The sequence below is a fragment of the Apium graveolens genome, chromosome 10 (assembly GCF_009905375.1).
Source record: "Apium graveolens cultivar Ventura chromosome 10, ASM990537v1, whole genome shotgun sequence".
Taxonomy (NCBI): domain Eukaryota; kingdom Viridiplantae; phylum Streptophyta; class Magnoliopsida; order Apiales; family Apiaceae; genus Apium; species Apium graveolens.
The window spans coordinates 232,073,081-232,089,801 of record NC_133656.1 but is presented as its reverse complement, the minus strand read 5'-3'; the positions used below and the strand labels follow the sequence as shown (position 1 = coordinate 232,089,801).

Here is a 16,721-nt window from a genome sequence, read left to right as displayed (position 1 = left end):
AGATGTAAATGCATCTTTACTATCCAGTGATGATAGTTATCTCTTTCCAGGATTGGAATCTTTACACCAATATCCTTCTTACTAATGATGTTAGCAGAATAGATCTTTAAACTCTTTGTATGTTAAGAGCTTGCTCTGATACCAATTGTTATTCCCAGTGAACTAATAATGAGATTTAAAGAAGGGGGGTTGAATGTAAATCTCAAAACTTTTTCAAGTTTTGAGCAGTTTCTAAGGCTAAGTCTTTTAATGAACAAATGTGTGTGAATTGCTTTAAGCTAATACAGACAGATATATATTCAAACACAGATGTAAAGAACACAAAGAACTTAAAAACTTTTCTGGTGGATTTGTTGTTCCACCAGAGATGTGTTATTTCAGAAAATCTGTGATTCAAAGAATTAAATCACAACTGCGTCCTAGTACAAACTAGATGATTTTCTCTCTGGATTTTTCTAAACAGCTCTGGAAAATTCACCATCTAATTACTAGCCGCTACTTGGTTTATATATATCACCAAGTTTACAAGTGAAGATAAAACTGTAAAATACAATTAAAAGATTCTTCACATATTTCTTCTTCATTTCTCTATCCAATGCAATTTAGGTTTAGCTGTGAATCTTTGAATACTTCCTTGTTTGTACCAGAATGGAAATGCTGCTTTTTCTTGATTCTTCCAAGAGGCTACCATATTCCAGTTTGTCTCTGTCAACCCATGTGCCTCTGTCAGCTTATGAATTGTCACTATCAACTGCTATTGAGCTTAGCATCCGTTGAAACTTTTATCCGTTGATGGCTTTATCCGTTGAAGCTTTATCCGTTGAAGCTTTATCCGTTGAAGCCTTATCCGTTGATGTATTAGCAGTTGAAGCTTTATCCGTTGATGCACTCATCCGTTGATGGATGTTATCCGTTGAAGCTTTAGAGACATCCGTTGAAGCTTTTTTCTCATCCGTTGTAGGCCTTTAATATCAGTTGATACTACTTCACTTATACAAAATTACAAGGCATGAAATATTTACAATTAGCCCTCCTATTTGCATATCCACTAGTAGTCAACATGACTCATAATTTCCCACAACATCTAAGAATTACAAATTAAATACAGAGAATGAAATGTGCTACAATACTAAACTTATTTCTAAGTAAAGCTACTCCTTCAACGGATAGCCAGAATGGTCTTATCCGTTGAGGCTACAAACACCAGATTTATACTTAAGTGTTTTGTTGAACTTATCATCAAACTAATACACATATTCCTCACAGTTTGATTGTTGTTGTGGTTCGAATTAAGGAATAAAAGAAAAAGGGGAATTAAGTTGTTTGGTATTAAAGAACTATAAGTAATAGTTATGGTCGTAAAAATTTAGTTGTGAATAAATCATGCGCTCGTATGAGTTATAATAGTGTGATTTGAAGAATAGTTAAGGTTAAGCAAGTATAAGTTGATTATTGAGTATATAAAGATATAAAGGCTATGAGAAAGGAATGTGTTATGTGCTATGTGCATATGTGTATATTTGAGTCAAGAGTATAATCGAGTTATCGTATTGAGTGAACGTTCCGGGAACATGAGTTGAGAACTAATTAAGATTTTGGTTTTGGATTGTAGATTCGGAGCGTGAGGGCATTGAGGCTAGGAAAGGGAAAGAAATACTAGGTGGCAGTAGTTCAACCTTCTGGAAAGCGAATTCAGGCAAGTAACTCTAATTACTTGTGTAAATGGTTATAGAGAGGATATTGTTCATGCCATGTAGAGTATTGAACTGTTAAAAGAATGAACCTATGTTATTGATTTGAGATACCCTGTCTTTGATCTTGTAAAACTGTTATTGATAAGCTTGTTGATTCAATCCTTTGGTAACCTATCTTTCCTGTTCAAATTATTTGTTATACCATGAATTGTTATAAACCCTATAAGTACTTTTACAAATCCCATTTAATGATGCTACATTCCTTGATCACCATATTCCCTATTGATCCTTGAAACAATTTTGATTCTTCTAACTTAAGTACCTTGTTATTATTGATTCAAGATACCTGGAATTGCACCTTCTTATCCTTGATTCATTTCCTTAACTTTGATTTCTTGAAATTGAATCTAAGAATGAGTTTCGACTTGAAAGAGTCTGGATGATTTCATATTCTTGGTAATGGTAAAATGAATTTAGAAAACCTACTTTTTCCAACTCAAGGTTTTCCGAACGAATTCCTGATGGATTGGATTTGGACGTAAGAGGCTAGTGGGACTAGTCCAGTCATAGTACGAGGCTAGCGGGGCTAGTCCAGTTTAAGGCTGAAATTATGTCATTTGGTATCTTAAAGACCGGATGGAGATCAGTACGGGCTGATCACCCGTATTATAATGAAATGAAAGATAAAGCGGTCCAATCAAGGGTTCCATATTGATTAAAAAAAGGAATTGAAATTTCCTACTCAGTAATTGATTCATTGAAAATGAAAATGGTTCATATTGCTTTAAAAAGAGTTGATTGTGATATTGTGCGGCTTATAACTCGTGAACCCTGATTTTTATTTTGTTGATCATATAATTGATTCCATATAATGAAAAGATTGTCGCTTTCTTTTTTTTGAAAGATCTGTTTTGATCCTTTAATGATTTGTGATGAATGACGGCTTTCACCCTGCTTTGAGCCTTGTTCCTTGAAAGCCCCAAAATTTTCCTTCATAACCCTTTCATAACCCGAAAGATATAAATCTGCCACCTAGAACGGAAAAAGTAGAATGCCCTAAGATTGGTAAAGTATAGTGTGGATTCTATATCGTAGAATTGCTTTATAGTTACTTGCTGAGTTTTATACTCATATATTTGTTTTTAATCCAACCATGGCAGTTGAACAAGAAGATGGCCAGGTTTAGGCGCACTGCTTGTAAAAGCGTACCTGGTGGTCCCTATCGTGTTGAGGGCTTTCGGTTGCCATAGCAGGTAGTGATGTTTTTGAGTGAGCAAGCGCTTAGCCAGAGAGTTGTAAAGATATAATGAGATATCTGTCGGTTCCAAGACGGGATCGATTATGATTATTTAATATTATTTTGGGATTGTAAGTTATATTTATGGTTGGTAGTTGTAATCTTGTCTCACACTTTATCATGTTTGATTCTGTTTGTAGTTAATCGGGGTGTATGCTTATTTAATTAATAGATTAAAGGTGTGTGATCCTCATTTCCTAACCCCGAGATTGAGGGCGTCACAGTAATGTCTGAATTTGATTATACAAGTGAAATGAAATTAGAAAAGGGATATTTATATTTACGTAAAATTAGTACGTTATGGATCGTATTGGATCAATAAATATGTTGTTTTGCCGCTAAGTAACTATAAATACGATCGTTTTGGATAAACATTATCCTGTTTTGGATAAGCACTATACTATTTTGGATAAGTATTATCCTATTTCGGATAATTATCAAAACCGGGCTTTTATAAAACGATTTATACGAATATAATGTTATCGAAAATGGTATTGCGTCGGACCGCGCACAAGTCTAACCGTAATTCGGATCGAAAAAGTCAAAACATGGAAAATATCCGGAATTACCAGATTAGGTTATGAAGGAGTTTTCGGAAGAATTTCGGCTTATAAAAACGTAAAAACAGTTGAGTTTGGAAGATTCCCGACTTTATAAAATAATTTTGAAATTATTCAAAAAATAATTAATAAATTCATAAATCAATATAAAATCATGTAATACTCCAAAAATTACTAGGAAAATACCTTAATTATCTATATTCTATTTTGGACATAATAAAATTAACATACCTAGACTTTACCACATATAAACATCCACATAACCACACCAATCATCAAATAATTTACCAAAAATTACATAAAATTATATAAAAAAGTATTTATTGATAAAAATAATTACACATCATGTTCCGGATATTACATCATTGACTTGAAAATTATCTCATTGGCTTCATAAATAATCTCATCATGGATTTGGGTATCCTAGTGCTATTTGAAATTTATGTCCCGTATTTTTTATGTCTAACTTTTTTTATCCATTTATAACTAAAAAAATAAACTTGCATATGTAACAAGATTAGAAAATTATAACGCCTGATATTGATATTTTATTTATTGAGTCCTAATTTTTTGAGAATCACAAATTTGATAAAATGTACCATCTAGGACGATTTCTTATTCACAATTAGATCCATTTTGTTTGTGCATCCATTATTAGCTTAAATGTATCCATTATTGTATTTGTATATAAGAAATCATATAAGAAATCATGGCCATAAAGTTTCATCAATTACTTAAATTTATCCGTACAAGTCTTGCTTAGATATACATCAAAACCTGTGTAAATTAATACTCCATAAACTATTAACCTCTTTAAATTAATAATTTCTTATAATCCCGAGCCAGACCTTTTATACTAAATTAATAATTTACTAAATTTATAAGATAATATTTTTTTATTAATACATATAAGTTTTATATAATATATAAATTAATAATTGTATATTACATCAAAATTATAAATTTCTAAGATTCACTTTTATAGTAAGCCTTGTAACCTGCTTTTTTTTAAAATTGATGTCGCTTTGTACTTCATTTTGAATTTTTCTTAATGGATTATGGAGCTCTAACGTACTATGTTTATATTAAAAGAGAAAATTACGTAATGTAATTATTGTTTTAATGACATCTTTTCGTGAGACTCGTTCCAACTGTGTACTTAGTTAAATAAGGTCCCTTGTTGCGGTAAATAGGAAAAGACAGTGCCCTGACTTGAACCATTTTGAGAACTTCAGGACATTACGTAATTTAATTAAACAAGTGAATCCTTTCAATTTACTTAAATTCATAAATATTTCTTAATGTTATTTTAAGTATTCAATAAATGAAAATAAATTATTATTCTGACAATTGTATATGTTGTAAAATTTTAAATATTATATCTCGATAAATTAATAAATTATTAATATATCGATATATTAATATATCGATTAATTAATAATTTTTCATGGTCCCAAAATATTAATTTATCGAGGTTTTACTGTATACTCATCCTCCCTCCCATTTGTTTACACTTTCCTTGCTGAGATATCCCTTCCAATTGTTTATATTTCAAAATTTTCAAAAAATAGTAAATTTTTTATAATTTTCTAAATAACTACATCAAATACTTCTCTCCACTATATCCACTTTATACATATATTAATCGGTCTTACTATTTTATTCACTTTTTTAATTTTTCTCTAATACTTTATCTTTTTTTTAAACTCCGTGTTCAACACAAATTATGTAACATTTGGGAGGAAAAGAGGGAGCTTTTGACTTTTCAAAGTTAATGGATTACTGCTTTCTCCGTTTTAATGCGAGAAAATGCATAAAATACACTATTTTTCAGTTTTAACAGTCCAAAATATCTGTTGGCGGTACGTTACTCTCAAAATATCCACTGATTACGCATTCAAAATATGCGTATTAAAGTTTTTAAAAAATAACAAAAAATACGCATCACATATATACGTATTTAAAAAAAATTAAAGAGATACGCATTCCCAGAATACGTATTCACTAAATTACAAAAGTGAATACGCATTCCTGTAATGTGTATTCTTTGTTATTTTTTAAAAAAATGCATACTTATGTCTAGAATGTATATTCAACGGGTATTTTGGGCGGAAATTCCCGCCTATTGACATTTGTCCCCCAAATTGTGGGTATTTTAGTTTTAGTTTTTTACTATAGAAATTACTAAATATCGTCCAAGTTGAAATATGTTATGAAGAGGATTAGTTCTATCATTTTAACTAAAAAAAACAAGTTATCAAGATGAAAATGTTTGCCAGCTTTAATTTAATTTATTTTATCTATCGTGATAATGTTATAATAATATATAGTTCAATAATTTTTTGAACCAACAGATTAGAATTGTATCATGTTAGAGTAATAGATTAGTATAGTTGGGCCTCATTTTCAAAATAAATATTATAATATATTATAATATTATTATATATTTTAATATTATAATATATTATAATATTATAATATATAATTTTTTTAAACTTAAGTTGATTTTGAGCTTTTAAAAATAGTTATCTAATAAAGAATTTAATATAATTTTAAAGTAAATGTACATCACAGATATATTCATATGTTAATATATTTTGAATTAAATTTGTATCTTAAATAAAAAAACACACCTATATAAATATTTATATTATAAGAAAATTTTGGTACACCTGTCCTAGTGGTATGCGATCACCTTCATCGTCTCAGCTAAAGGCCGTCCTGAAATCTCATCTATACATTTTGGAAGTGTCATGAAAATGAATCATAAATAAGAGTATTTGAGTTGTAAAAATATAGGAAATTTGTTAAATAAATTTATTTTTATTATTTAAACTCCACTTTTAAATTTTAGATATTTTTATTATACATTTATCCGTAATTTTTAGAAGTGAAATTCTTGAAAATTATCTGTTATGAATGGTTATGGCATGTACGAGATAATTGGAATTTAAATAATAAATTTTGAAATTTATTTATCATATACAGTTGAACCTTTATTAAATAATAATTAATAAAATAATAATTTTGTTAAAATAATATTTTTCTTCGATTCCAATATATTGAACACAATATATATTTACTCCCGATAAAATAACAAAATCACTCAAAATAATATTTTTTATTAATTCCAATGGTAATACTCTGTTTACCTGTATGCCCAATAATTATCTTACTCTGTGATAGAGTAGTATTTTCGATTTTTGATATGGGGCGTGGACGCGGTTTTACCCAGGTATTGCTGAGAAACCGAAGTAGATTTAAACCCGCCTTTAAAACCTAATTAATTTGATTTTAATTCGGACATAAATTAGAGTTTTAAGCTTATATAGTTCTTCTTCTAACACATATATCCCCTAGGTTTATTATACTCGTCTCCAACTGTCCATCTTTTTTTTTCTTGATATAAGCTATTTAGTTGTGTTGAGAGTATGGCTCAAACAGTTGCAGCTGCAGTAGATTATGAAGTGCTTGAACTAGACAAACTTTTCGGAAGCATGGGAATCGAAAATTCAAAGTTGAAGCATCTACAAAGCCAAAAAAAATTGTGTTTGATTTTGGATTTGGATCATACTCTTATTCACGCATCAGATGAATGCAATTTCAAAAAAACCGCAGGAAATTCTAGTTTGGGTAATGTTGATGATGTTTTTCTACTAAATTTTTGGACGATCAAGTACGCGGTTAAGTTGAGACCGTTTGTACGAAAGTTCTTGAAAGAAGCAAGCAAGTTGTTTGAGATGTACATATACACTCTTGCAGGACGCGATTATGCCAGGGCAGTTGCCAAGGTTCTTGATCCGGAAGGGGTGTATTTCGGATCAAGAATTATATCGTCAGAAGAGTCTACTGACGCGTATGAAAAGAGTCTTGATGTTTTGCCTAATGTTAATGAAAGTTTTGTTCTTATTTTGGATGATTTAAAGCATGTATGGCCAAAATACTCGCGTAATCTGATCCTGATGAACAGGTACGTTTATTTTGATCCGCCTAACAGTGTGTTTAGCGACGAAACAGAAGGTTCAGGAGCTTTGGTCTGTGCATTGGAAGTCCTCAAAGAGGTACATACTTTGTATTTCAAGAGAGACAATCTTTCGGTGGACTGTGATGTGAGAGACCTGCTAGAACTTGTACTTAATCATTCAAGTAATTAAGACATTTGATAGATGGACTACTATTGTTTGTGTGCTGCTGGCTGCTGCTGATAATTATAAGTAACCTATTATTGAATATACTTATGTTGCTGAAGTAACTAATTTGCGAGATGAGGATAAATGTTTTGGCATTGATGAATTCCTCTGATCAGTTATAGCCTGCTAGACGGAGCTTTGAATGTTACAGGTTTCTCATTTTTTTAAGGTTAAGCTGTTATCAATTTATCATTTAACTTCGTTGATCATATGTTGCCTGCATATATATTCTTCTTATTATATGGAAAGACATTTTATTGTGATTGAGGCCTTATTTGATCAATATTCTTGAGCATAATGGTGGGGTGACATTACCTTTTTGTAAAGCTCATGGACAATAGTTTCTTTCAAAGGATTTATCAGATTTTAGGGCAAGAAAAAGTTACATGTTCCACTTAAATTATACATATAAACAGAAATTCGATTACTCACACCGGTGAAGGTTTCATAATGATCCAGCTGCAGAGTAACCACAGGCTGCAAGCTACAGAAGTATCTGCGCAATTTACATCAGGAGGATGGAATTGAAAATGGCGAGTTTGAGAAAATAATATTGTACTATTAGTTCACCAGTAGATGTAAGTGAAGTCACTCGGTAAAACAAAGTTGAAGTTTAAATATATTCGTTATTGTAGAACAGAGGTAGTATAGTTTGGCAAGAGATACTAATGGTTCTGAAGCCTTCTTATATATGTGCTATGATAGACTAAAGATCTTTTGAGCTAGTAATAAATATGTTAGCTAGAGTCTATCTTAACCTATAATATTGTAAGTACTTACAGAAGAAACTTATTAATGCTATTGCTAGTAATTGGGCACCTGCTTAGAGCAACTCCAAGGGAACACATCCCTTACCTATAAGACGACCTGCTGGAAAGTTTTGAAGGTTTTCACAAAAAAACTCTCTCCAACCGTCCTCCTCTTCCCTAAAAGAGAAAATCTATAGTTGAGGATCAATAGCTCTCCTCCATGGTCTCAACTCTCAAGGAAGTCCTTATTATCTCATAAACATACTAGGGCATTGTTTTTTGTTTGAATTAATAGAACCTCTTGCTAAGTAAGATTTTGTTTCACTATAGCTTATAACCTATAGCAGTGCATTATGTGTCCATGGCTACTGGGATACACCTGAAGGAATTTCAAATACAATGCACTTAACTGGCTTGATAAACAGACCAAACAAATTGGTGTCTCTAATTTAAGGGATACTCTTCATATTCTGCGGAGCATAATTGTATGTAATCCTTCCTTGGTCTGAAAAGAAATAGATGATTTGTTTTTTCTTGCTTGGCTGAAACAACTTTTATCATTTCAATTAGAACAATCAGCTAAAAGTCTCAAAGACACTTGATAGGTTCTCTGCCACTTATTTCCAACAACTCATGTTAGAGACAACTGCACAAACCACGTCTTCTTCGAGAAGTTAAAGCATTACCATTTATGTGGAGAAAACAGAAGCTGCAATAAGTCGCTTGAAGATCATGTTATGTACCCGAGCCCAATATACTTTGTTAACATTACTTATGAAAGGGGAGCATCCTTTACTATGTATGTTTATTTACAGGTACTACATTACTTACCCGTGCTTTGTGGCGGTTTTATAATATTTTTTTGAAATCTTACGTATACAAGCTAAGCCTCTGATAATCACTGGATACAAATGGCAAGCTACTACGGTGATTGGTGATCGGTGATCGGTTTTACTATAATAATCAAGCGTAAAGTTCAGTATGATCCCCTAATATTTACAACTCTCATGCCTGCTTTTGCAAGTTGGAAAGTTGTTGCCTTAGAAGGTTACATTCAGATTTTCTTCGTCTCGGAAGTCAATGCTGGCTGCACCTGCACCAGAAGCCGGTGGAAGGGTGAGGAGCAAAACAATCATCAACATGGCTGTTGTAAAACACAAAACTCTGAGGCTACTAATTAATTGTATATCTGCAGTATGTCTGTCCAAAATCTCCAGTCCATTTTCTCAACTGGACCAATACAAACTATTTTCCAGAATGCATTCAATTAATCAGTTCCTACAAATAAAACAGGATGTTCATCAAATTTGTTAACCCTTTGTTTATTTTTATTCAACTTATTTCCAATTGGTTTTCAGTTGTACTTGTACCTCATTTTTTCTGTTTTTCTTATATATCCTCCAGAGTTGAGTTCCTCAGAAAAGACCACAAGATTTCCTAATCATATTGTCACACTGGCATGAGGTGTAGTAATTTCGGTTTCAGGTCGTGTTCCTCTTTGTAAAAAATGAAATTCTTCAAAACAAATAATTTCATGTCATTTTCGGATTGTGCACGTCGTGTTCAGGTCATTTTTGAGTTTTTCTCAATAAATCGGATTACAAATTGAGTCCGGTTCGTATCATGTCCGATATTATCAACCCGTAATCAAAAAACAAATTTCTAAAATTAGTTGTCTACCCCACTTATCCTATATTTGAAATTGGAATACATGTTTAAAATTATTAAGTCCTGAAGTTCTGGCAGCAAAAGACATTTGATGAAGCTTCCCTAAACGGTGTTCAATAATTTTAGAGCTGCCAATAACTTACACGACACAATAATACGACACGAACGGGTTTGGTTTTATCTTTTCGGTACACGAACATGAAATTACGCGAATAATTATAGTGTTGATTTTGGTTTTACACTTACAGAACACGAAACGAAAGTATACGAAATAAATAAATATTTAAATAAATTTATCAAAATTATATGAATACATATGTTTTACAATAATATCTTACATATAATATTTATAGAAAATAGATACAAAATAGATTCAAATTTAAATTTTATACGAATTGACTGCACTTGAGTCTTTATGATTTATTGACTTAAAACTCGACTAATAAAAACTTAATATTTAAATATATATTTTATTTATCTTTATTTTTATTATTAATTTTAAATTATACGAAAAACAACACGAAATATACACCAAATGAAGCTACACGAATACGAAACGAATTTTTAACGGTTCGGGTTTGGGTTAGGCATTCATGACACAAAACACAAAAATACATAACACAAAAATATACGAAATGAACGAATTATCAGCTCTAAATAATTTTATGAGACAACATTTTTGTTCCTACTCGAAATCGATAACAATCGAACCAAACAGATTATTCGCAAATATTTTGAATCGTATCAAACACGAACGAGTTTATAAACGATAAACTCGAACAAGCTTTAAAAAACTGTTCGATTCATTTAAGCCCTAAATGCAACTCAGTTTTTAATCAACAAAATCAGAATTATATATCAATTTCAGTACGTGTTCATAACTTAATTTAATTAATCCTTATATAAATAAAAACTGTATTTTTTTTTGAAGCGTGCAGCACCAGACCAGAGTCAGACTAATTCTCGTACCTTGTTTTTGTATGTGCAAACCTCAAGAAGTGGGGAGTGAGTGAGTTATGAAGCTATTCTGTATGTACATCCGTCACTACAGCTATGGTAATAATCTCAACCCCACCATAACCTCAAACTCAATTGTATCTAACATTCTCTCTCTCTGCAAATCAGGTAATCTTTTTGATGCCCTTAAGCTTCTTAACTCAATTCATTCTAATACTATTCTTGTTAAACCCCTTGTTTATGCATCTTTATTACAAACCTGTACTAAAGTTCACTCCTTTAATCATGGGTTGTTATTACATTGTCATTTAATTAAGTCAGGCCTTGAAACTGATAGATTTGTTGGCAATAGTTTACTTGCTCTTTACTTTAAATTGGGTTCTAATTTTGATCAAACAAGGAGGGTTTTTGATGGGCTTTTTGTTAAAGATGTTGTTACTTGGACTTCGATGATTTCGGGTTATGTTAAGATAGGGAAACCTAGAAATGGGCTTGATTTTTATTGGAGAATGGTTGGGGAGGGTGTGGAGCCTAATGGGTTTACTTTATCTTGTGTGATTAAGGCGTGTTCGGAGCTCGGGGAGGTGAATCTTGGTAGAGGGTTTCATGGGGTTGTTTTTAGATGTGGGTTTGATGGGAATAATGTGATTTGTAGTGCTTTGATTGATATGTATGGGAGGAATAAATGTTCGAGTGATGCGCGTAGGTTGTTTGAGGAAATGGTTGAACCGGATTCTATTTGTTGCACTTCGGTTATTTCTGCGTGTACTAGGAGTGATTTGTATGAAGAGGCTTTAGGGTTTTTTTATAAGACTCAAAGAATGTATCAGTTTGTTCCTGATGAGTACATGTTTGGGTCGATTCTGATGGCTTGTGGTAATTTGGGCAGATTAAAGCAGGGTAAAGAAGTTCATGCTAAGGTTATTGTAATTGGAGAGACTGGTAATGTGATTGTTGGTAGTAGTCTTGTAGACATGTACGGGAAATGTGGACTGGTTACTAATTCCCGATTTGTATATGATAGGATGACTAGGAAGAATGCGGTTACTTGCTCTGCATTGCTTAATGCCTACTGTCAAAAAGGTGATTTTGAAACTGTTATAGAGCTTTTCAGGAAAATGGAGGTTAATCTCTATAGCTTTGGAACTGTTCTTCGTTCTTGTGCGGGGTTGGCAGCTGTAAGACAAGCGAAAGAGGTTCACTGCCAGTATTTGAGGAGGGGTGGTTGGAGAGATATTGTAGTTGAATCAGCTCTTGTTGATGTATATTCGAAATGTGGTTGCATCGATTTTGCTTATAGAATATTTAAGCAAATGGTGTTTAGGAATCTTGTAACTTGGAACTCTATGATTTGTGGGTTGGCTCAAAATGGAAGAGGTATAGAAACACTTAAAGCATTAAATGAGATGATCGAGGAGGGCACTGTACCTGATTACATTACTTTTGTTGGAGTCCTTTTTGCTTGTAGCCATGCCGGTTTAGTTCATGAAGGGCGAAAAAATTTCAACTCAATGACTGAGGAGTATGGTATTAAGGCTGGTGTGGAACATTATAACTGCATGGTTGATCTCCTCGGCCGTGCAGGACAGATAGAGGAGGCAGAAACCCTGCTAAATAAATCGGATCTGAGTACTGATTCTTCTCTTTGGGCAGCACTTCTTGGTGCTTGCGCAACTAGTAGAAATTCCACTGCTGCTGAACGTATTGCCAAGAAAATGATGGAATTGGAACCAAAAAACCATTTGAGCTATGTGCTGCTAGCTAATGTTTATAGGGATGTTGGTCGGTGGAGTGATGCTGATAGGATTAGAAAGCTAATGCAAAATCGAGGTGTTAAGAAGATAATGCCTGGAAAGAGCTGGATTGATATTCAGGGAAGCTTGGGTTTGTCTTGCGATAAGGCCTGTGTAGAGTTCCCTGGATGAGAGCGTCTGGAAGCACGCAGGGTAAGAATTAATTAATGAACTGAATCGCTTTATGATATATTAAGTAATAGGATATAAATTTGTCTTGTGCCTGAATGCCTGATTCATTAGTTTCTTCTTATGTCATAATATAAAGTTGAATCCAGCTTCCTTCTTTACTGATTGTCTTTATATGTTTTATTATCGATCAGCTAGAGGCTAAAACTATATATATTGGCGGCTGGCGGGGAAGCTTTAGATGTCCTGCCACAAGGTACTGGTAAGGACAGGCTCTTTCATATTTGCTAAAAAAAATTGAAGTTGATGGAAAAGGAACTAAAATTTGCGGCGATTCTAGAAATGATGCTGAACTTCTTAGCTTTCCTGAAATCCATGGAGTGATGGTGTGAGTGAGCCTAGCACACTAATCTTTTATGCACTTGAAATCTTGTTCGCGTCATTTTGATTGTACTTTTCAGAAAGAATTGCTGTCAGGAACAACCTGATTTTCCTGAAGTCCAGGTCAGTAATGCAATGGAAGAGTTTGTGTCGGCGTGAATAGAATGCAAAAAACTCCTAAATTAATTCGTGCTCCGGAGAGAGGTTCAGCTGCATCATGCAATCCATTGGTAATTTGGGATTAGGCTAAAGCATATATATTCGAGAGTGTTGACTTTTCTGAATTCAGAAGCAAAACTCACGTCCAGACTATGAGGTAGTTATGTTTTACTTGTTTTACGAGGGATGGAGACATGCTGAAGTATAAAAAATTGAGCAATTATTCTTAAACTGAGATCAATCTGTGTATGTTTTGTTGTGAATATCTCTCTATTATGGTTGTATATCTTGTGCGTACTATAAAGGTACGAGTTTTCAGGGGATATTCAGCTCTCACTGTCCGGAATTGTACCGAGTCTACTGACCTTTGCTATATGTTTTACTTTTTGTCAGCATTTGATGGCTACCTTTGTCCATCCACTTGGAGTGAAACGACCTCTTCAGCATAGTATAGATGATATGGTCATCTGACATGGTGACAAGAAGGGAAAACAATTCCCGGTTGGGGTCAATCAGGTTTATTCAGCTGAGATTGCTTCAAACACATGGCTGGCAACAATTCTCGTCGCTAATAATTGTATCTCCAATCCATTGTGTCAACAGGATGAACACAAGTGAACAAATGAACATATTCTGGTCCTTATTCGATAAAGTTGATCCATCTGGCAACTACATTTGACAAGTAATTCAATTAAATAGTTCATAAAAAAGTAGTTATAATTATGTAAATACGTAATAATTATATTAATAGGTAGTTATATACGTAATTATAAAACACCCTCAGTTTCATTTTAATAGTCGCTTGACTTTTTTGCACTCATTTCTAGGTGATTTGACCGCATAGTTAAAATAATAATTTTTAAAATTTTCTTTTCCTGAAATAAAATATATAACTTAAACTTTTATTTACAAAAAGAAAATTTTAAAAATAATAATTTTTACTATGCAGTCAATGCATCTTGAGATGTGTGCAGAAAAGTCAAAAGACAAATAAAATGAAACAGAGGGAGTATATTATAACATTGTTGTCGATAGATGCTTCTAATGCTAATGTACGTAGACATGAGTTTAAATATCCAGGTTCGATTTTTGTATTACTTGCCCACTGTATTACAAAATATGTTTCTAATGCAGTTCTTCAGTCATGCTTTCAATTGACGTTGCTTTCTCAAATGTGTCTTCCAAGTCCTAACATCTGCTCCAGCACCGGCTGCATGGAATACACTAGTCATTCAGGCCAACATGCGAAAGGATCAATCTCAAGATCCATTCAGTAATCAGGTAGAAAACAAACTCAGATCGATGCGATGCCATAAATGTGTAGTACCAAAATAGTGGCTCTGGATGTATACATCTTATTTGAATCCAAAGACAAAAAATATAGGGGGAAGGCCCCTGTTTATATCAAAATGGTAAAGAATATATGAACATAGTTCAGTATCCGTGGGATAGAAAAGCCCAGTCTAGTGGGAAACAAACTATAACACTTGGTTCATTCTGCTAGTCCCCCATTGTGTGTATGCAACAAGGGTACTGCATTTCTTCTATGTAGTATGAACTCTACTACATCAGGCATCTACATGAAAATGTATCACATTTTGTGAAGAAACTCTACTAGGATACTAGGAATTAAGGCAGTCAAATAATTAAGGATAATAATATCAACTAGGAATTAAGGCAGTCAAATAATTCCTAGTCAATTTTAGTATCCTTGGTTTTACTGCCTTAATTATATGAATGGGTTTATGTTAGTAGGCAGTATGACTCAGATTTCATTTCTTATCTATGGTATGGTATGTTTTGGAAGTAGGATATTGTTCCGAACTAATGATGGATTTGTCTAAATGACATATTTTGATTTCCAGAAGAATTTGATTCTTGAATTTGGTGGAATTACAATATGTATACTATCTCGTAGATTGCTATTCTTCTACCTCTTCACCATGCTAATATGATGGCATTGAAACATATGCTCAAGTTTTTTAGTAATTTGGAATGATAGCTCAATCCATCATTTGATCTGTCATGTTTTCGACACTACAAGAAAAAAATGGCAGCTCTTGCTATTATGTAATGAATCTCGATGTTGGCTGCTCTGCGTAAGGGGTAGATATGAAACTATGTTCAAATAAGATTCAATGTAAAGCAAGAGAGCTAATATGTGTAAATAGAAATAATGTCAACAAAGATTGAGGCGAGAAAGAAATGCAAAATCACATGGACAAGTAGAGGGAAAATGGTTATATGATTGAGACCAGACCTGTTTATTGCTGATGGTCAAGAAACATTTTACCCTGGTTCATTTAGGAAAAGAAATTTTCCAGCCTGTATCCACCTTGGAGATGGGGCCACTCGAGTTTATTGACGAGACTCATCTCTTTATCGTTTTAAAGATGAAAAGGCCGGCTGTTAAGGAATTAGTACCTTTAAATTTATGTACCTGGTTAGTATTTGCATTGTTTTCTCTGAATTACAAAAGATTACGTGATGGCAAACAAGAAACGAGCTGCAATTTGCAGGAACAAAACATGTCAGTCCGAAATCCTGATTACAGAATCACGGTTAATGTTATGAGCAGTGTTCATTATGTTTTCATTCAGATTCCACCTTGTATTTTTGTCGATTGCCTGAAATACAAAGACCGAAAGTTGAGATTGTTTGCAATGCTATTCTCTAGAGCTTATTTCATGTCTGTTTTAGCTACTATCGACAAGTAGGTGTAATAGTACGTGTCGACGGGAGATTATGAAAGGAAGACAGTGTAATTCCAGTGTTGTGATATGAGAAAACAGTGCTAGCTGCAGCTACTTTCATTCTTCTGAATGTACAACAGCCTGCCCATTCTATGACTGGTGGGGTTGTTTATAGTTATAACTACCACCTAATATGGCTGATCAAAGCTGTATTATCTTTGGCTGCCAAACAATATCATCCTCTAGTGAATGTGGTTTTATCCACAAAATAATTAATAACTTTTTAGTCAAATTTTAATTTTCTTTTTAGAAATCCAAGAACTTTTGTAATTATTAAAAATGCTCTTAACCTTTACAAATGAATTCTAAGGGTACTCACCCTTCAGCCGGTTCAGGACGGGACTTACCATCTTAAGGTCCCAAGTTCGATTTCAGATTTAAATAGAGGGTC

General features: G+C 33.0%; 2 protein-coding genes across 8 annotated transcripts; both read left to right on the top strand.

Moving 5' to 3' along the window:
- The first annotated feature begins 6,982 nt into the window (after positions 1-6,982).
- On the top strand, positions 6,983-7,705 carry LOC141691994 (RNA polymerase II C-terminal domain phosphatase-like 4). Its single transcript, XM_074496741.1, has one exon. The coding sequence runs from the start codon at positions 6,983-6,985 to the stop codon at positions 7,703-7,705; it is 723 nt and encodes a 240-aa protein (XP_074352842.1).
- Positions 7,706-11,076: 3,371 nt separating this feature from the next.
- Positions 11,077-15,361, top strand: LOC141689836 (pentatricopeptide repeat-containing protein At1g03540). Of its 7 annotated transcripts, none has more exons than XR_012562543.1 (4): positions 11,077-13,061; positions 13,232-13,293; positions 13,542-14,259; positions 14,712-15,361. XR_012562543.1 is itself a non-coding variant. In XM_074494323.1 (2 exons), the coding sequence occupies exon 1, from the start codon at positions 11,175-11,177 to the stop codon at positions 13,038-13,040; it is 1,866 nt and encodes a 621-aa protein (XP_074350424.1). In that variant the 5' UTR covers positions 11,077-11,174; the 3' UTR covers positions 13,041-13,061; positions 13,232-15,361. The 7 variants fall into 7 exon arrangements, 1 of the variants encoding a protein (XP_074350424.1); XR_012562541.1 differs by having other exon boundaries at positions 13,232-13,299; XR_012562539.1 differs by having other exon boundaries at positions 13,232-13,425.
- The last annotated feature ends 1,360 nt before the right edge of the window (positions 15,362-16,721 follow it).